Here is a 21,173-nt window from a genome sequence, read left to right as displayed (position 1 = left end):
TTCTCGTTACTGGCGAGTAAGTGTCAAAGTAATCAAGGCCTTCCTTTTGTCTATAACCTTTGACAACAAGTCTTGCCTTATATTTATCAATAGTGCCATCAGCTTTCACTTTCCGTTTAAAGATCCATTTCGAACCTAAAGGCTTATTTCCCTGAGGAAGATCTACCAATTCCCATGTATGGTTATCCAAAATTTATTGAATCTCACTATTGACTACCTCTTTCCAAAATGCTGAATCAGAAGATGACATAGCTGCTTTAAAAGTTTGAGGCTCATTTTCCAGCAAGAATGTCACAAAATCTGGTCCAAAGGAAGTAGATGTTCTTTGACGTTTGCTACACCTTGGATCTTCTATACTTGGAGTATTTTCTTTTGGTTCTTCCCGAGGTCGTTTAGGTCTTTCACTTAACGACTCACATTCACTTTTATACGGATAGATGCTTTCAAAGAATTCAACATTATCTGATTCCATTACCATATTAACATGAATTTCGGGATTATCGGATTTATGAACCAAAAACCGACATGCTTTACTGTTTGTAGCACATCCAATGAAAACGCAATCAACAGTTTTTGGTCCGATTTTAACTTTTTTAGGTAAAGGAACTTGTACCTTTGCTAGACACCCCCACACTTTAAAATATTTCAAGTTGGATTTTCTTCTTTTCCATTTTTCATATGGAATAGATTGCATTTTGTTGTGGGGTACTCTGTTAAGTATTCGGTTAGCTGTAAGGATAGCTTTGCCCCACAAACTCTGCGGTAATCCGGAAATTATTAATAAAGAATTCATCATTTCCTTTAATGTCCGATTTTTCCTTTTCGCAATTCCATTGGATTGAGGTTGTAAGGTGCAGTAGTCCGATGGATAATTCCATATTCCAAACATATTTCTGCAAATGAAAATTCATATTCTCCACCCCTATCACTTCTAATCATTTTGATCTTTTTATTCAATTGATTCTCCACTTCATTCTTGTATTGCTTAAATGCTTCAATGCTTCAATTGCTTCATCCTTACTATTAAGCAAATAAACATAACAATATCGAGTGCAATCGTCAATAAAAGTAATAAAATACTTTTTCCCACCTCGTGATGGTGTCGACTTCATATCACAAATATCAGTATGAATTAAGTCTAAAGGATTTGAATTCCTTTCAATAGACTTATAAGGATGTTTTACAAACTTAGACTCAACACATATTTGACATTTTGATTTATTCCACTCGAATTTAGGCAATACTTCTAAATTAATTAACTTCCACAAGGTTTTGTAATTGACATGTCCTAAACGAATATGCCATAAATCATTTGACTCCAATAAATAAGAAGAAGCTGAAATTTTATTTATACTGTCAACAACCATTACATTTAGTTTGAAGAGGCCCTCTGTGAGGTAGCCCTTTCTAACATACATTTCATTCTTGCTTACAACAACTTTATCAGAAACAAATACACATTTGAATCCATTCTTAACAAGCAAAGAAGTAGAAACTAAATTCTTCCTAATAGTAGGAACATGAAGAACGTTGTTGAGCGTTAACACCTTGCCGGAAGTCATCTTCAGGAATATCTTCCCATAACCTTCAATCTTGGCTGTTGCAGTATTTCCCATGGAAAGCTCTTTTTCGGGACTAGCAGTAGAGTAAGTCGCAAATGCTTCCTTGACAGCACAAACATATCGAGTGGCTCCAGAGTCAATCCACCATTCCTTCGGATTTCCAACTAAGTTGCATTCCGAAAGCATTGCACACAGATCATCAATGTCATCATTCTTCTCCACTATGTTGGCCTGTCCCTTCTTCTTATACTTTTTTGGGAGACGACAATCAAGGGCTTTGTGACCGGTTTTTTCACAATTGTAGCAGCTGCCCTTGAATTTATTTTTGTTCTGCTCCTTAGTCTGTCCAGAAGACCTCTTTCTCTTCTTACTTTTTGGAGCAGTCTCCTCAATGATATTAGCTCCCATGATCGTTGAATTTCCACGAGACTTCTTCTCGACTGTTTTGTTGTCTTCCTCAATCTTGAGACGAATCACAAGATTTTCCAACTTTATTTTTTTGCGCTTGCGCTTAAGATAGTTCTTGAAATCTCTTCACGAAGGAGGCAATTTTTCAATCATTGCAGCCACTTGAAATGCTTCATTCACGACCATACCTTCAGCAATAAGGTCATGAAAAATAAGTTGAAGCTCCTGAACTTGGGTTCCAACAGTTTTGCTGTCTATCATTTTATAGTCTAGAAACTTGGCAACCACGAACTTATTCAAGCATGCATCTTCAGTTTTGTACTTCTTCTCAAGTACGTCCCATAATTCTTTCGAAGTATTCATCGCACTGTATATATTGTACAAGTCTCTAAAGCGCTTAAGATATAGCCTTTGTAAAGAAAATCTGCCTGCTTCCACGCCTCAACAATCATGAATTTCTCGTTGTCCGGCATGTCCGCAGCAGGCACTGGAGGTTCTTCACTAGTGAATTTCTGCATACCAAGTGTGGCAAGCCAGAAGAACACCCTTTGCTACCATCCTTTGAAGTTGGCTTCGGAAAATTTTTCCGTTTTCTCTGCCGGTGGAACAGCAGTCCGGCTTGACGAGGCTATCGTCGTTGCCGCAACAGTCGCAGAAGAATTTTCGTTATCAATTACCATTTCTCACTGTAAACAATAGAAGAATTCAATTAATGGCAAAACCAAAACAGTAAACAATAGTGTTATTAACCAAAAAAACAGTATTTATAAGAAATAAAACCGAAGTTTTTTATATACTGTTTCACAGAAAACGATGAAGTTTTTATGTTCTTCAAATCGTTTTCTGAATTTCAATACTCTGATGAAGTTTTTATATCTTCAAATCAGAACAGTAAAATTCAGAAGGAGTAGAAAATCACACAGGTTTTAATCTCCACAAAAAAAATACAGAATAAAATAATTTCCTTAAGAATGTTATAGTCTGTATTGCTGTAATAAACAATTAAACTTTCTGAAATATATAAACAAAACAGAAAGTTAGTAATACTTGTTTAACGAAATAAATTCTGGAAAAAACAGTATAGAAATAAATCGAGCCCACTGAATACACAGTGTGTCTTTAAGAAAATTATTCCCCTCAAGTACCCGAGGTGCTGGAATATATCCTCCCAGGATAGAACGATTTAACTCACCAGAGTGTTGGTACCAAAATGCCGGTGAATAGCGAGCCACTCGAAGGCTGTAAAACACACTGGAATTTTTGTGCAGAAGAAGAAGAAGAAGAAGAAGCTCAGAAAATTTCGTAAGGAAAGATTCTGGGATTCAAACTCTATTTATAGAGTTGCTGGCATTGTTTCTGACTTGGGCTTTCAGAGTAAAGCCTTTGCTGATTCTGATTAGATCATTAAAATTGTGGGAGAAATTCAAAAATAGCCAGATTTACAAGTGGTAATTGAAAAATAGCCACAGTTTCAAAAGTAATCGAAATTTAGCCACTTTTCATGTAAAGATAAATCTGAACGAAAACACTACTCAAAATCCGAAAAATATTCCAGCATAATATACTGGAGTTCAGTATATTATACTAGAACTCCAGCATAATATACTGGAGTTTCAGTATAATATACCGATCCAGCATAATATGCTGGAAGTTCATATACAGGTGCTCCAATATCCAGTACATTATGCTAGAACTTTCCGCGTGTTGGAGTTCCAGCATAATATGCTGGAAATTCATACACAGGTGCATCAATCTCCAGTATATTATGCTGGACCTGACCATGTTGCAGCAAAATAGTGACTATTTTTTAATGACTTTGCAAACGTCGTCTATTTTTCAACGACTTTGCAAATACTGGCTATTTTTCAATTACCAATCCGAAAACTGGCTAGCCCGTGCTATTTTACTAGAATTGTTTGTTCCAATTCAAAAGGCAAAGGTGACATATTTTTTCAAGTAATCATCTAACTTGCAGATCTTTTTAATAAAATTTACTAAAAATTAATCTTTTACATTTTAAAATTACTGAACTATGTGGTTGCCAACCTCATCAAAATTTACCGGAAATCCCAAGTAAGCATTTACCTTAACCCTAAAACGGTAATATACACTATATAGTTTTATAAGATATAATAAACATATTTTTAACTACTACTTCTAAAAAAAGTTTAAAATAAAATTGGCAAAAAAATCCAATTTAAGGAATAATTCGATTTTATAAACAAGGCACAAGTCTATTAATGATAAATACATAAAAATATAGAAGTGTAAATCCAATATAATTATCATATCCAAGGATGGACATTTTCATACGAAATATGTGGACTAATATTTAAAGACTTCTTTTATCTTCTCCACTTCCCATAGAACCATTTTCTTCTTTACCAAAAAGAAAAGGTCATTAATTATTTCAGCTTAGTGACTAATTACTGGCGCAATCTGCCAATTGTGCAGCCTTAATTGGATAATTGTGTTTTAACGCTGTAACGCACATTCTGTTCCTTTGATGGAGGAGGATGGCAATGATTTGGTAGACTCTCTATACTTCGAAGTTGCAACAAGTCAAGAAATGCTAAAATATTATTTACTCTTTTTGTAAATAATATTTTTCTCAAAATATTTTTTTGGGTGTTTGGTCTATGAGTGAAATTTTTTATTTTTCGAAAATAATTTCTGTCAACTAAACACTAAAAAATGACTTCGTCTATGCGAAATATTTTTCTGAAAAATGACTTCTGTCATATCAAAGACACCTTAATCACGGCGCAAATTTCACCTATAAAGGAAAAGCCCCACCTAATTAGTTAAATGTTCAAAATCGTTAGATCCAAACCCAACCCGTGCTAGTGTTAAGTGCCTACTTGATGGTCTTGTAATTAACTGAAAGGTCCTAATTATTCAAGTGCACAATAATATTGGTTAAGCTTAATAGCACCTCTTAGGAGTGTAAGTTAAGTGGAAACTAAACTTGATTCAAAACACAGGCTAAGTGGGGTTTGTCCAATTTTTTTCTTTCTATTAATTCACCTAAATATTTAAGACAAAGTCATTTTATGTAATGAGTAATGACTATGCCGGATTTTTAAGACAATGAGGTCTAGACAGGTATTATACCATTGATTCCCATTACGATTTGGCCATCTTATTTTGATTTAGATTTGGCCGCACTAACCTTTTTTTCTTTTCCAAAGCACACACTAACATATCACACTGTCTCCAAGTGGTTTCTTCCCTTTTCTTTGTCACATTTCGAACCGTTTTTCTAATTTTTAAGTTGAAAATAGCAAGAGAAAAAAAAAGAAAAGAAAATAGAATTGTGTCTCACGATTGATCCCTTTAAAAAAAAAAAAAAATCAAAATAACCATATGGTATCTGGTAGACTGATACCCTTTAGCCTAACCAATTCATATACCAACTAAAGGGAATCGCTCTCTACTAAAGGTTCCTACGTTACCAAATGCATCAAATCGAGATTTCCTATTAAGGGCGGAGGAATCATCATCCATTCCATCACACTAAACTAATGAATTCACGTTGGCGTCATATAAAACCCATTAAAAACGGAATCATTTCCTACCCAGAGTTTCCAAAAGTGCTCGCTGCACTAAAAGAGTTTCGTTCATTGTCATAATTCGAACTCGGTAACTTTTTAAGGGTGGAGGGCCCATGGTTGATTCTTAAGCAACCACCACAAACCAATTAATTTTTAAGACAATGAGGTCTAGACAGGTATTATACCATTGATTCCCATTAAGATTTGGCCATCTTATTTTGATTTAGATTTGGCCACACTAACCTTTTTTTCCTTTTCCAAAGCACACACTAACATAGTAACATATCACTATGTCTCCAAGTGGTTTCTTCCCTTTTCTTTGTCACATTTCGAAACGTTTTTCTAATTTTTAAGTTGAAAATAGCAAGAGAAAAAAGGAAAAGAAAATAGAATTGTGTCTCACGATTGATCCCTTTAAAAAAAAAAAAATAATTAAAATAACCATATGATTTCTGGTAGACTAGTATCCTTTAGCCCGACCAATTCATATACCAACTAAAAGGAAGCACTCTCTACTAAGGGTTGTTTCATTACCAAATGCGCGAAACCGAGATCTCTGATTAAGGGTAAAAGAATCATCATCCATTCCATCACACTCGATGACTAATGAATTCACGTTCGAGTGTCCATTAAAAAAAAATCACTTTCTACCAAGAGTTTCAAAAAGTGTTCCCTATTGAGAGTTTCTTTCATTGGTTGATTCTTAAGCAACCACTTATCCATGTTTTTTTTCTTTCTTTTTGTTTTGACTCAGCTATGGTAGTAGAAGCACAAACCAATTAATTTTTTCCTAGTCTATGGGGTTTGGCTTCTAGCATATTTTTCCATATTATTTCCATATAAAGAGCTTCCTAACTAAAGATAAGGCAAACAACCAGCACATAGTACTCCTCCAAAACACAACTAAAACAGAACACGAAAACCAAACAAACAAGAGAACTGATTGAGCCAATATAAATCCAAAAATGTTGTTATTAGTTGCATTAGTGTGTTTATTTGGGTTGGTTTTTCATTTTTACAGTTCCCTTTTAACAAAGCCAAGCAAACTCCGACCAGCTCTCAGAAATCAGGGGATATTTGGACCTCAGCCAACTTTTCTTCTTGGAAACATATTGGATATTAAAAAGTCACGTAAGGCAGCTGCAACAGCTGCCTTCAATGGAGATTTAGACTCCCATAACTGTGGAGCAGCTCTTCTGCCCTTCTTTGATCAATGGCAGAAACAATACGGTATGTTAAATTATGTAATCCCACCTCCTCTAAATTTTTAAGCCGGTGGAAACGAGAGATTTTCGTTTACTTAATTATATCTTCAACATGCTCCTCGTATAAGAACCGATTCTTTTTTATAACTTGGTGGTGAGATTTGTGACTAAAACCTTTGTAAGCACTAGCGCCATATAAAATTACGGCGATTTCATATGAAAGTTTAAACTATTAGACATAAAACACTTTTATTTAGTTAATTGTGTCTTCGACATGCCTATGACACAGTAAAATTTCTTTTTGATAATGGATGAAGACCCTGTCTGCTATGTGTCATACTGAATTATGTGACCATCTCACTTAAGAGGCGAACCACCCTTCGTCAAAATATTACGCTGCGTATATAGATAAAATATTAAGTTTTAGAGGTATGTAATTTATATGGAACACAGTTTGTCGGGGAAATGTTTTCACTTCCTTCAAGTTTAAATACCCTCGGAGAAATTCCTGACTTCGCCTTTGTCTCACGTGGAAGTTTAAATCGTAAGAGAAAACACACTTATATTTATTTAATCATGTCTTCAATATGGTGTTCTTGAAAACACAACTTTCTTGATTCTCTGCTATATCAGGAATTATTGTTTTGTAATCATGATTTTGCTCTTGTTTTTTTTTTCTTTTTCTAATTTTAATTTTTATGGCTGAGCATTGAGCAGGTGATGTATTCATGTTTTCTCTTGGCAACACACTAATAATGCATGTGACACAACCAGAAATGGTAAGAGAGATCACTACTTGCACATCCCTTGACTTGGGTAAGCCAACCTATCAAGCTAAAGAGAGGGGTTCTTTGCTAGGCAATGGAATCGTAACTTCAAATGGACCTTTTTGGGCACATCAAAGAAAGATTCTTGCTCCTGAGTTATATTTGGAAAAAGTTAAGGTAAAAAGTATTTAAATTATGTGGATACATAGTAGTGGTGGCAAAATGGATACAAAAAATAGTTATTTATCCATATTATCCACTAAAAATGGGTTGAATAATGAATTTTTTAAAACAGGTCAAATATAGATAAGAACCGTATTATCCAATTAGAAAATGGATAACTAATGGATTTAACTTTTACATTTATAAAGACTCAAATTAGGGGTTCCTCAAGTTTGAGATACTAGTAATTCTCCCAAAATTGATCATATTCAAAAGACCATGGATAATATGATTTTGCCGGTTAACTCATTTTCTATCCGTATTAAATTTGGATCGGGTTAGATAATTTATCCGTTTTTGTATTACCCGTGTTGACCCGCCTATAATCGACCCGTCCCGCCCGTTTGTCACCCATAATTCATAGTGTAACGGCAATTTTAACACGTTGTAGCAGGCGATTCAACTCTATATTTGTCGACGAAGTTATTGATATTCATGCCATTTTGAGTTGTGCAGGGAATGATAAATTTAATACAAGATTCTGCATTAACATTGTTGAGTTCATGGAATAATCAAGTAGAAGCTCAAGGTGAGAATGCTGATATCAAAATTGATCCGGACATGAGAAGTTTTTCTGGAGATGTAATTTCTAAAGCATGTTTTGGAAGCAATTTTTCCAAAGGAGAAGAGATCTTTTTTAAGCTCAGAGCTCTCCAGGAAGCTGCTTCCAAAAGAGTCCTCTCTATTGGAATTCCAGGCATAAGGTTCACTTCTCTATAACAGTTTCGCTATATAATATCCATTCCTATAAAAGCCAAACTTTTTATGCAATTTTCATGCTATATGTTATAATATATGTTCTATATAACAACATTTCGCTATAACAACCAAAAAAATCCAAAACAAATAAGACTGTTATAGAGAGACTGACCGTACATACAACTACACCTCAAGTTAAAGCAAGTTGAGGTCATACGAATCTTCATTGGTAGTGCCGCTCCATTTAAGTTATTTCAATTCAAATTTTCATATGTATAGTGATGATATTGAAAATTTAAGGCATGAACAATTTTTATAGCATTAGAGGTCACAAATGGACGGGTTAAGTCAAACTTGGGCAAGCCAAAACATGTCAAATTAATAAGTTGGTCATGATCCACTCTATTCAATATTTTCTTAGATCAAGATGGATAAAACATGAGTCATAACCCAACCCGCCCAACAACCTCCGCTCTCTTTATATTTGCTTTTTGAAGAAAAATGTGTTAGGTTTTGACCCCGGGGTTAAACTAATCCGTTTTGACCCAATAGTTTGACTAGTTATTTCTGATCAACTCCTGGGTGAAATTAACAACCAGTATGTATTTTAAACTTGGACGAATTCAGCGGGTAATTAAAAATGAATTGATTTTGCCACATCTATATAAATTGACTAGGAGATCACGGGTTCGAGATGTAGAAACAACCTCTTGCAGAAATACAGGGTAAGACTGTGTAAAATAGACTCTTGTAATCCGGCCCTTCCCTGGACCCAGCGCATAGCGGGGACTTATTGCCTTTTTTTATTTTTATTTTAATTCAAGCTCCTTTCTTGGATGGAACAGGTATCTTCCTACCAAGAACAACAGGAAGACATGGGCCTTAGAGAAAGAAATCAAAGAATTAATCTTGAAAATAGTGAAGGAAAGAAGGGAAGCTGGATCCGAAAAAGATTTACTACAAATGGTTATTGAAGGAGCCAGAGACAGTAAACTAATTAGCAATGATACATTAATTGATCATTTCATAGTTGATAACTGCAAAAACATTTACTTGGCTGGTTATGAGACCACTGCTGTTGCAGCTACATGGTGTCTCATGCTTTTAGCTGCAAATCCAAATTGGCAACAACGTATTCGTGCTGAGGTCCTACAAATTTGTAAGGGTCGAATTCCTGATGCTGACATGATTCGAAAGATGAAACAGGTATTTACGTAGACGGATTTAAGATTTGAAGTTTATGAATTTCTTAATCTCAAATTAATATATAATAATATCTGAGTTCATAATAAAATATTTAATTCATAAATATATGGGGTGTGGGGGGAATTCATGTGAACCATAAATTACGTGGTAAAATCCGCCCCTAGCTACTTATAAGAGTTAGTTTCATAAATGATCATTGAATTAAAAGTTCTTTGCAAAAAAAATTCAAAACTATATTTCGTAATTAAAGAAATACATCAATGGTAACTATATTACGCATAAAATAAAATATTTAGAAATTTATCAATCCGGTAACAAAACTTATAAATGGCATTTTCGGCTCCAGGTTGACGAATTTTTGGCGATTTCATTTTATGCAAAATATAGGAACAATTGTTGTTTTTTTTGTGGTTAATATATTTGGTTTTGTGACGTTTCTGCAATAGAATTTCAGTTCATGACTATTTATGTACCCGTAAAATTAACCTGTCTTAATTACTCCAAAACCTATTTTTATCCTTCTAATTAATGTTGAAATTAAATAAGCCGCATTATTATTGATTAACACATGTTAGTATGTAACTTGATTTTGCAGTTAACAATGGCTATTACCGAATCATTGCGTCTTTATCCACCAGTAGCAGTGGTATCAAGGGAAGCCTTAAAGGAAATTAAATTTGGAGGTATTAATGTGCCTAAGGGGGTCAATCTTTGGACAATAGTGACAAAATTACACACTGATCCAAAAATATGGGGAACAGATTCTTACAAATTTAATCCAGAAAGATTTGCAAATGGAATTAAAGGTGCATGTAAATTTCCACATGTTTATATGCCTTTTGGTGTTGGACCAAGGGTGTGTTTGGGACAAAATTTGGCTATGATGGAACTTAAAATACTCATTTCATTAATTTTGACCAAATTTTCTTTCTCTCTTTCCCCAAAGTATATTCACTCTCCGGCTCTGAATTTGGTTATTGAGCCTGGACATGGTGTGTATCTATCAGTGAGGAAGTTGTGATCAAATGGAGCTCGGATGGGATTGAGGGCTAGCTCACTTGGTGAGCTTTCTGTCTTTTACAGTTGAGGTGGAGGGTTCAAAACCTCATCAGTAGCTTAAAATTCTCTTCACCTTCCCGATGTAATAATTTTTTTTATTTAAAAAAATGGGACCTCGGATATTAATTTTTCATTAGTTTTTTGTTGTGTGTATTTATGTAACAATGTAGCTATGGTATAAGTTTGGTGCAAAATAAAAAAAGAATATTGAGTTTTAATCTTATGTGATTCTACATATTTTTACATTTTTTCGATAAATAAATGCAAGTCACATCAATTTTATCACAGTATACTAAAGAACTCGATCATGGCAGTCTTTCGTAATGCTAGTAAATACATGTATCGAGTTAAATGTAAAACTGGATAACTTGCTTTCCTCTTTTAATGTTTTTTTATGGCGATGGTGTCAGAGACAGGTTTTCTCTCTCAATATTCTTGGTATATGATCAAATCAATTTTATCACGTTAAAAGATCAGTTTTAAATGCCAGCGGGTAGTTGATTCCTAGCCGGGAATTAAGTTTAATTAGTATAATAAAGCATATTTGGTAAAACATTTATATATTTCCTAATACGTTGTTATTAGATTAGCTACCAAATATATAAACAATGAATTTCTCAATATTTCGGCATTATCCAGCCATGTAGAGATTGTTGTAAGCATCATCAAATAATCAATTACAATCACCAATTTAGACATTTAAGCTATAATACATAAGTTTACATAAGAGATTGTTCACCGGATAGGGTAAATTTTTCAAGGCAGCCCGGTATACAAAGCAGCGACGTAGCCACATAGAATGAAGGTATACTACCCTTCATCAGAAAATTACACTAAGTATATAGAAAATTATATTATGAATGTAAGTTAAAGATTATTTTAATTTGTAATAGATATATATTGAACGTTGAACACCCTTTGCAAAATTCTCGACTTCAACATTGGTACAAAGCATCCCGCATTCTTGCAAGGACCAGGGAAGGGCCGCATCCCTAGGGGCGTGATGGGATAAGTTTTTACCTAACAAAATTGTAATCTTCGATTTTTCCCTTCAAATAAGTATTACAATTCTAGGAAAGAGGGAGTTCACAGAGTCTTGCGGAAAAGATGGATTACGTATGTTATCGTGCGATTTTGAAGCACCCTGTGGCTCTCAGTTAGTTAGGCTCTTTGAATGATTCAGCAACAGTCTAATAACAAGAGTTGAATAGCTAACCTGTTACACTGTTGTATGGTAGATAGAGAAAGAACAACAAACGAAGGAGAAAACCGAATTAAATCTTCAGTACTTTTCATCGCAACAAAAGCGATCGGCAGATCTAAAACTGTTATAGTAAAGTAGAACGAACAAAAACACATAATATCAAAAAAGGGGCAAATCAATCAAGATTCACGGACCCAATTGTTGTCACTTCGTACACAGTAAGAATGATTGTTTTTACTTTTCTGTATGGGTACTTGGAGTTTGAATTTATGATAATTTTTGGTGGTTCAACTGAATACTATTGCTTATGTACATATAATTAGATCACACTTATTCTAGACTCATTGACTTTAAATCTTGATTCACCTTACTTGGATACTTTACATGCATGTCCATTGACCTTTTTTTTCTATGGGTACTTTGCTTGGAGTTTTGAATCTACAACAGCTTTTGTGGGTTCAACTAAACATCATTGTTTTTAATTAGTTCAACGTATATGTCATATGTTAAAAAAAAAAAGTGTACATATGATTAGTCATTTAAACTCACCAACTTTAAATTTTGGATTCGATTTACTTGGATAACCGTGCATGCATATTTGCATGCATGTCCATTGAACTTTTTTTTTTCTTGTCGTTATTTCGCGGAGGAAATGGTTTCAGAATCTTATATGGAGAATAAGCAAAAGGCCGTTGCTCGCAATGATTCTTCTTCGTCATCATCCTCAACAGATGAAAATGACTTTAGACACCCTGTACACAAGAAGTTTCACCTCTTTGGCCGTCATAAATCTCTTCACGCTGCTCTAGGTGGTGGCAAACGTACGTTTCCGAAACTTGTATTCTTGTTAGATCATGTCCATTATTTAGTGTTTAATTTAAATGGCCCCTTAAAGTTTGAGAGTACAGTCTGTTTTTCTCCTATTTATATTATCTTGAGCTAGCAGATATGATCCTTCAAGTTTAATTTGTCAACTTACACGCTTTTTTTGCTAAACTGACGAACATAATAACCACCTCGGCTACTATACTTATAAGAAGAATTAACTCAAATAGCGCCCCACCCAACCGCTTAAACTAAAAATAGCCGGTGGATGTATAATATATGCGTAGTTCATGTATTATATGTGTATAATCGTGTATAATTAATGTATAATCTGTTTATATGGCTAAATAAAGTAAACGGTGAATATAGCTATTTGTGTAAAGATCCCTACTTATAATGGAAAAAACAATGTGTCTTTCACGTAACTAGAGGAGATTTAAAGTGCTCAATTTTTGGAAACTTAAAGGATCATATGTGCTCCAAGTACTATAATATAAGGACGAAAATACACATGTCACCAAACTTAAGGGACCATTCGGGCTTTAAACTCTTCATTAATAGGTAACTGACTAACTAATACTGTTTCTGAAATTGAATGGGTCAGTGGCTGATGTTTTACTGTGGAGGAACAAGCAGATATCAGGAGGATTGTTTGCTGGTGCCACTGTCATATGGTTTCTGTTCGAGTGGATTGGTTATCATTTGCTCACTTTTATTTGCCATTCTCTCATAGTTTCCTTGGCCATCTTGTTCTTTTGGTCCAATCTCTCCCTCTTTGTTAACAAGTTAGTTCACTTCCCTTTTGCCTAATTACAACTACAGTCAGATCTCTCTATAACATCCCTATATAACAACACTTCACTATAAAAGCCAAGCTTTTTCGGAATCAATTTTCATGTTATGTTATAATATATATTCTCTATAACAGCACTTCGCTATAACAATAAAAAATATTCAGAACAAACAAAGTTGTTATAGAGAGGTTTGACTGTATCACTTTGTATATATTATGCTGCTACTTTCAGTTTTTCAATTGCCTCCCAATTAACGAGTTTAAGTTAAATACATCGTCAAAGAAAGAACTTTTTACACTATCAGGTCACCGTTAGGTCTTTTTTTTTTAAAAAAGGGAACTAAGGCAACTTTTAGGTGCAGGGAAAGAAAAAGGCTAGCGAACCTCTTTCCAGGCGGTACAATACAAAGGGCGAAGCTCGAGTAGGTTACTTTGAGTGACCTTCATGGCGGGTGTTCCGGTGTTAACGACTCTCTAGTGCTATCCCCCCTTTTTCAGCCTGACATTACAAAGGTAGACTTCATCCACCGGACGCCCTGGCTTTCTTTTTAGTTTTCCAATCTTCTGTCCTTCATTCTTGCAGATGCAAATCATAGATGACCTAGTGGCATTTATGCCAGACCAGAGCATTCTTCTCAAGAAAAGAAAGCGGAGAGGGTGACTGAATTTCACTCTTTATCATTCCTTACTACTCCTCAATTCCCATCAAGTGTTGTCTTATTTCCCAAGCCACTGCTCAATCCTCCTTTTCTGATTGATTGAAAGTAGCATGACCTAGCCCTCTCTTCTCTCTCTTTGTCCACGCGAAGATTCCATTCCTTTCCTTTCCTAGCCTAATCAATGTGGTCATGTATGTAATAGAATTCAATGGGAAGACCTCCTAGTTGGACCCAGACTGCGATGGTAGTGAATGTGGCCTCAGCTCCCACAAATGCAGGCTCCCAAAGCCTTAGACTGAGATAGTACCCCCGTTGTAGCAGATAACCTGCCTTATTTTCAAGATTAAAAATTCCCGTGGCATGCCTATGTCAATGGCACGAAGTCGGTCGTGGCAGGTCACTATGGCATGAGCCATCACGACTACGTGAAATTTTGGTTCGTGACAACTGCCGCCGACGTCATTGTCTCCAGCGAAGCTGGTTGGCCTGCGGCCCCCATATTCAGTCGTAATTGAGCAGGATCCGGAGCCAGAGCCCTAGGATGTAGCCGCTACAAAGGGTAGGGGCAGGGGCAAGGCTAGATCCCAACCTACAGCACGTGCAGTGGCACCTAGAGCTACTCACGCTTGTGCTAGAGCAGCGTTAGTCAAGCCCTACATTTTAATGAGGTTTACTTGTACATATTCTTTGAGTGACCTGATAGTATAAATATAATTATTTACATTGATGATGTATATAACTTAAGAGTCTTATGCTTAAATATTACAGCAAAACTAAATTTCGTGGCAGGAGTTTAATAGAGTTTCCAAAGATTGAATTGCCAGAGGAACTGTGGACGCAAGTGGCTCTCCTGCTGAGGGATCAATTTACCTGTGCATTTGGTATTTTTCGGGAAGTAGCATCTGGAAATGATTTGAAGAAGTTTCTTTATGTACCAATTTCCCACACCCTGAGCTTTGTTAATTTTACCTTACTCTTGAAGTTTCATTCTATTGTGACAAGTTCATATGATTATATGTCCATCTGCAGGCAATTTTTGGCTTGTGGATTATTTCCATTGTTGGAAGGTGGTTCAATCTTCTGACCCTTGTATACATCAGTAAGTTCTCTATACACTTTCATTTGATGTTTTTGTTGGTTGCAGATGCCTAACTTATGAAATTTCCTCTCTGGTGTGCGGAAATATATGTTGCTCGGGCTCTCCAAAAATGTCACCGGGTGCGTATTGGATTCTCCAAAAATAGTGTATTTTTAGAGGATCCAACACTGATGCGGCAGCATTATGGAAAGTCCGTGCAACATAGGTGGAAATGCAGTGGTTTGGTCATTGTATTACCTGTTTTTCTTATCTTTCAATATGGGCATCTCCATGTTGAGTTTTTACTTGCACTAACTATTAGGTCACCTAAAAAATAAGTACATGTAGCCGTCCTATAATAAGTGAGATTAATAAACTGGAAAATAAGGCATGTAACTTGCTATAACATGTTAAAATATAGTGTTAAAAGTATATAGGTTAATAGCCTATTTGGCCAAGCTTCTTGAATGCTGAAAATAATTGTTTTTTAAAATATTTTTTTCAAAGTTGAAGTGTTTGGCCAAGATTTTAGAAGAAAAAAAAGTAATTTTGAGTAGAAGCAGAAGCAGTTTTGGAGAAGCAGAAAAAAATAAATTCTCCCCAATAACACTTTTTCTGAAATGCACTTTTGAGAAAAATACACTTAGAAGCACTTTTTAAAAACTTGGTCAAACACTAATTACTGCTCAGAAGTGCTTTTTAAATTATTTAGCTAAACACAAATTGCTTCTCACTAAAAGTATTTTTGAGAAAAGCACTTTAAAAAAAGGCCAAATACATAGAGAGCCCCTTAAAGTTGGCTCCAAATTCTATTTTGACACCTCAACTTAAATTGTTTCCTATTAAACACTTAATCCCAACATAAATTGTGCCAATTAGGCCATCGTCTAACCACTCGTAGACAAAAGTAACAGCGTGAAATCAAACGCGATGACGTGGCAAAAAAACAAATCAAATAACAACACATGTATTTAACCAGAGGCGGATGTAGTATATAACGTACGGGTTCAACTGAACCCATAACTTTCGACGCGGAGTAAAAAATTGTATGTAAAAATTCATTAAAATTGCAAAAGTAGTAGATCTGAACCCATAACTTTAAAAATATAATGGGTTCAATGTTATAAATTTTAAAATTGAACCCATAGGAATTAAATCCTGGATCCGCCTCTGTATTTAACCCAAATAATATATTAACAATGTACCCCCAAAACTTTTTTCCTTCTCCACCTTGCCTCTCCCATCGTCTTCTTCTATAAATGAACCTCTCCCAATCATCACTCTGCCCCTTTCTCTGTCAACTCTCTCTCACCAGTAAACTCTCTCTTTTAACCATTTTTTCTATTATTTGTCTAAGAGAACGACAGTAGGTGAAGTTCCACACCGGTGTCGTTGACCCCTCTGGTTCCTCGGGCGAAAGCCCATCACTGTCATTTGTTTTAAAGCCATGATCATACTCCATTAATGGAGTCTTACTGACTACTTTTCCGGTGGAACTTCCCAAGAACCTTTTTTGTCCCAAAATAAGACGCCAACCCTTGAAGAAATTTATCCTCTATTTCAATTCTTTATCCTCTGTTATTTTTATTTTTTCCTTTTCAATTTCATCGGGGTATTATTATGTTGGTGTTTTGATTTCTTCTTTAATGAGAAATTTATAAATAACCAACTTGAAATTGCGAATTTGGGTTTATCTAGTCTGGAATTGTTTGAAGAAGCTGTGGAGTTTTGATATTATGATGTGAAGTTTTGTTTCTAATGGTGGAGAGGTGGTGGAGTTCGAAGTGATTTTCACAGTGATAGTTCGGTGGGAGATGGAAGTGCTTATGCTGTGAAAGTATATGCGGAGGAATTGGCCAAAACGGTGGAGGTGAGAATGAGGTGGTGATGAAGACAGTGGCTATGGAGGTGGCGTGGTGGGGTGATATCTCCAGAGAAGCCAGATAAAGGAGATGGAAGAAAAATTATAGCCTAATCTTCAATTGATACTCAATATTTTGTATCCACGCTCTCAAAAAGAAGTGTGATACACTCACTTTGCCACCTCAGCATTTGTGTCTAATAGGCACAGTTTATGTTAAGATTAAATGTTTAATAGAAAACAGACTTAGTTAAGGGGTTAACATAGAATTTGGAACCAACTTTAAGGGGCCGTCTATATATTTGGCCTTAAAAAAAACACTTCTTAAAATAAGCTGATTTTAGAAGCTTGGCCAAACAGGCTATAAATCCGGTTGCTGAAAGCATTTTTATCCCTCTGTGTTCCAATCTATAATTAGCCTAAAAAGTTCCTCTCGAAGAGCAGTAATCTTTCGCATTTTTAGTATTTCTAATGATAGATAACAGATTCAACTGTCATCTCACATTAGGCAGTTGAAATCATCTCTGCAATTTTTACATCATTTGTCAATAGTGATTTACCAAGATAACCAATTGTTCATTTTTTGGACAGTATTTGTCGTGCTGTTGACTGTACCATTTTTCTATGAGAAGTATGATGATCAAGTAGATGCCTATGGAGAAATGGCAATAAAAGAGCTCAGAAGACAATACAGTCAATTAGATGAGAAAGTTCTTCAGAAACTACCAATTCCTTTCCTTAAAGACATTAAACAGGACTGATGAAACTCTTCTCTCAGGCAGATATTGCAGCCTTCAACTTATTTTTGTATTGGGGAGAGGTGATGAGGCAAGACATAGCGCGACTTCAGCTTTCCGAGGACATGGCTCTTGATAGTAAGGTGTGGAGGTCGAGCATTAGGGTTTAAATTTAGGAGGTAGTTGAGCGTTTCTCTACTTCGTATTGGGAGTCCGATAGTGTTTTGTCTTAGACTGCTAGTGGTTCATGTGGTGTTCATACTATTTTTCCGTTTTCATAGTACCCCATTGTTACTGGTTATTGTTATTGCTTTTTCCATCTATTTTCTGGTTCTTAGGATGCTGGTATTGTCTTTCTGGTCTCTGTTGTTGTTACTACTGATCTATTATCTACTTTCGTCTTCTTGAGCCGATGGTCTATCGGAAACAACCCCTCTACTCCTCCGGGGTAAGGTTTGCGTACACAATACTCTCCCCAAACACCGCTTGTGGGATTTTACTGGGTTGTTGTTGTTGTTGTTGTAAGCAGTCCTAAATGTTATAACACTGAGTTTCATCTTGCAATATTGGCTAATTTATCCACCCGTTCTGTTCCTTTCTTTTACACGTTTGTTGGTTGAGTTTCACTTCTATACACTGATAGAGTAAAAAAATTGTTACACTAACATATTCGACTGTTGGCAATTTCCATGAGAACAACAATATTTGATATAATATGCAGTAGTCAACAACTAAATGCATGAAACAGATCAAAGGTGACCAACCAAAATAAGCAGAGTAGAACTGCAAGTTAAAATGGAATGGCATACAGGAAATTGGGATTGAATAATTGGCGGAACTAACAAAAATCTCTTAATTCACATAAAAAAATTCAGAACAAACAAGAAAGAACCTTCAAAATGAATGTTCGGTTGCTAGACAAGCTCGATGTATGCCATTGGTGCATTATCTCCTCGCCTTGGTAGAGTTCTTATTATCCTAGTGTATCCTCCGTTCCTCTCCCCATATCTTTCTGGGACTTCAGCAAACAACGCGTGCACTATCTGCTTCTCATAGATGAATCCAAGGGCTTGCCTTCTCTTATGAAGAGAGCCATCCTTTGCCATTGTGATCATTTTGTCAACATATTTTCTAACTGCCCTGGCCCTCGCTTTAGTGGTCTTTATACGCCCGTGCTTGAGGAGTTGAGTCGTGAGACCTCTCAAAAGTGCCCGACGCTGGTCAGGAGGTCTATTCAGTTTGGGTACCTTCCTTCCGTGTCTCATGGCAAAAACTCGGCCGCCATTATCAATCACGGTGAATGAATGCTCAAAACTTGTTGAATCTACAATATAAATTTAAAGTCTGCTAATGATTGAGCAATACAACTTTAAGTCCAAGAATTGAAATAGTAGAATCAACTTTGTTTTATTAAAGTAAGAACAGAATCAACATAATAAGCAATTTTCCAAGTTCAACTGTAACCAGAATTTTCTCTATACATTCACATTATCTTAATTTTACAAATGAGTGCTGAGACATTTTCTAACCTCAGACATCTTTTGCTGGATCTCAACATGATGTCCACCTAGTCTCAATATATTGTGTTATCAGTTCGCTCAAACCACCCTCTTCTATAATACTCCCAATTATCACAAGATCCACTATTTGCAGACAATTAGTAGCACAATTGGAATTGATACAACAGACATACATCACACTCTATGCAAATTTGATCAAAGATCCTAAAACAAAAAATTAATTAAATCAACATTACAAGGAAAGGCACAAACATGCTGCAATTTCCACAGGGAAAAGGTGTTCACAGACTTCTTGACAAAATTGGGCATGGTCTAGACCAACTAAAAAGCACCTAGACGTCAAAATTGACTGGGAGACAAGGAGTGTGGATAAACGAAAATAGTAATAGCAGTAGATAAGAGAGCTAGGTGTGAACTTTGAAAAGGAAACAACCGTAGTCTTGTCCACTTCCATCTTAAGCGATGTTCTATCATCAAGATTTCTATAACAATGGTGGCCAGCTAGCACACATCTCAACAAATCCACCGATACCTACTACCTCCCACCAACATAGGTACCGACCGGTTCATAGTTTTATCATCCTTACCTAACTCAAAATCCATAAAACATTTTTACCAATGTTACACTACCTAGTTCATAGATGTTATACATAAATTCCACATTTGAATTGTTTTATACTTAAACACCCCCTTTCCCAGAATCATCTAGATTAACATTTCGCAAGAACAAGAACTCGAGCAGTAGAAATGCATTATCAGCTGAACTACAAGATAAGAGGCTAATCAGGAGTTCTCTTATCAATATCACGCAATTATTATGAAAAACAAAATGACAATTAAAATTTAAAACCATCTTTTATGCAAATTAGTACCATTCCATAGCTCGAATGCACAAAGGGGGGTGCTTTCCAACTCCACACAAAATGAAAAGATGCAAACTTTTGGGCATTTACATGCCATAAAAGAAGATAGATTGAGTTTCTTACACGAAAAATATACAAACTTTTGTGCATTCACATGCCATGGGAGCAAACAAACAGACAATGCCGCAATTTATTGATTGCCACTAGAATAAAACTCAAAAAAAATTATAGTAAAGGGTAAAAATGGGACTTAAAAACTTGGATATATATCTGAATAATTGTGATAAACAACGCACCTGGAGAAGAAAGGGACAAGAGTTGATGGAGGGGAGCAAGACCAACAAAGGAGTGAAGAAGTCTAGAACTGGACTTGGGCTTGCAAATCCTGAGACGAGAAGGGGATGGCCCACAAGAGAATCGAAGTGAAGAGTTCGAAATTGGTTGAATTGAAGGGAGTGAAGATTTCAGACAAGACATGCTCCAAGTCGTAGAAGCTGAAGCCATATCCGAGGTTTGCTTTCTTGGTAACTGGTTATGTGAGTTGTGAGGTGAGTTTATCTGAATAGATAAGTGAATTTTGCTGCCTATTTTTTCTTCTGCCCCTATAACTTTTGCTTCTCTCATTTTTGACTTGATTGAATTTTCTTTTTCTTCTTTTTTTTGAATGAATGCGGATGCGGATGTAAGTTATTTACACCGACAATTTGTTATTTTTTACTGTAAAAAAATATTTTAAAATATATTTTTCTCAAAAGTGCTTTCAAAAAAATACTTTTTGAGAGAAAAAATATATTTTTTCCTTTCAAAAGATTGGCCAAATAGGCTATAAATCATTAGGTCACATGGATGGTTTTCCACACCATTGTTGCAATCTGATTTGGTTGCTTGGATTATTATTATTTCACTGGAGCTGTCAAAACGGGCTAGCCTAGCCCGACCCAATTCAAGCCT

General features: G+C 35.6%; 3 protein-coding genes across 4 annotated transcripts; 2 read left to right on the top strand and 1 right to left on the bottom strand.

Annotated features, from left to right (window-relative positions):
• Positions 1 to 6,234: 6,234 nt before the first annotated feature.
• Positions 6,235 to 10,900, top strand: LOC107771074 (cytochrome P450 714C2). Its single transcript, XM_016590398.2, has 5 exons — positions 6,235 to 6,754; positions 7,447 to 7,673; positions 8,175 to 8,422; positions 9,263 to 9,623; positions 10,219 to 10,900. Exons 1-5 carry the CDS (start codon positions 6,490 to 6,492, stop codon positions 10,642 to 10,644), a joined length of 1,527 nt encoding a protein of 508 aa, XP_016445884.1. The 5' UTR covers positions 6,235 to 6,489; the 3' UTR covers positions 10,645 to 10,900.
• An 857-nt stretch (positions 10,901 to 11,757) lies between these two features.
• On the top strand, positions 11,758 to 18,223 carry LOC107771076 (reticulon-like protein B5). Of its 2 annotated transcripts, none has more exons than XM_016590401.2 (6): positions 11,758 to 12,104; positions 12,549 to 12,707; positions 13,316 to 13,496; positions 14,953 to 15,094; positions 15,193 to 15,262; positions 17,694 to 18,223. In XM_016590401.2, the coding sequence occupies exons 2-6, from the start codon at positions 12,557 to 12,559 to the stop codon at positions 17,861 to 17,863; spliced, it is 714 nt and encodes a 237-aa protein (XP_016445887.1). In that variant the 5' UTR covers positions 11,758 to 12,104; positions 12,549 to 12,556; the 3' UTR covers positions 17,864 to 18,223. The 2 variants fall into 2 exon arrangements, with proteins under 2 accessions (XP_016445887.1, XP_016445886.1); XM_016590400.2 differs by having other exon boundaries at positions 11,759 to 12,104; positions 12,536 to 12,707.
• Positions 18,224 to 18,629: 406 nt separating this feature from the next.
• Positions 18,630 to 20,822, bottom strand: LOC107771075 (large ribosomal subunit protein bL17c-like). The gene is made up of 2 exons (XM_016590399.2): positions 20,519 to 20,822; positions 18,630 to 19,163 (listed from the first exon to the last, which is right to left on the bottom strand). Exons 1-2 carry the CDS (start codon positions 20,724 to 20,726, stop codon positions 18,754 to 18,756), a joined length of 618 nt encoding a protein of 205 aa, XP_016445885.1. The 5' UTR covers positions 20,727 to 20,822; the 3' UTR covers positions 18,630 to 18,753.
• Positions 20,823 to 21,173: the final 351 nt, after the last annotated feature.

Source organism: Nicotiana tabacum, chromosome 22 (assembly GCF_000715075.1).
Source record: "Nicotiana tabacum cultivar K326 chromosome 22, ASM71507v2, whole genome shotgun sequence".
NCBI classification, from domain to species: Eukaryota; Viridiplantae; Streptophyta; class Magnoliopsida; order Solanales; family Solanaceae; genus Nicotiana; species Nicotiana tabacum.
Note: the sequence above shows the minus strand (reverse complement) of the source record. Positions and strands in the feature narration are given on the sequence as shown.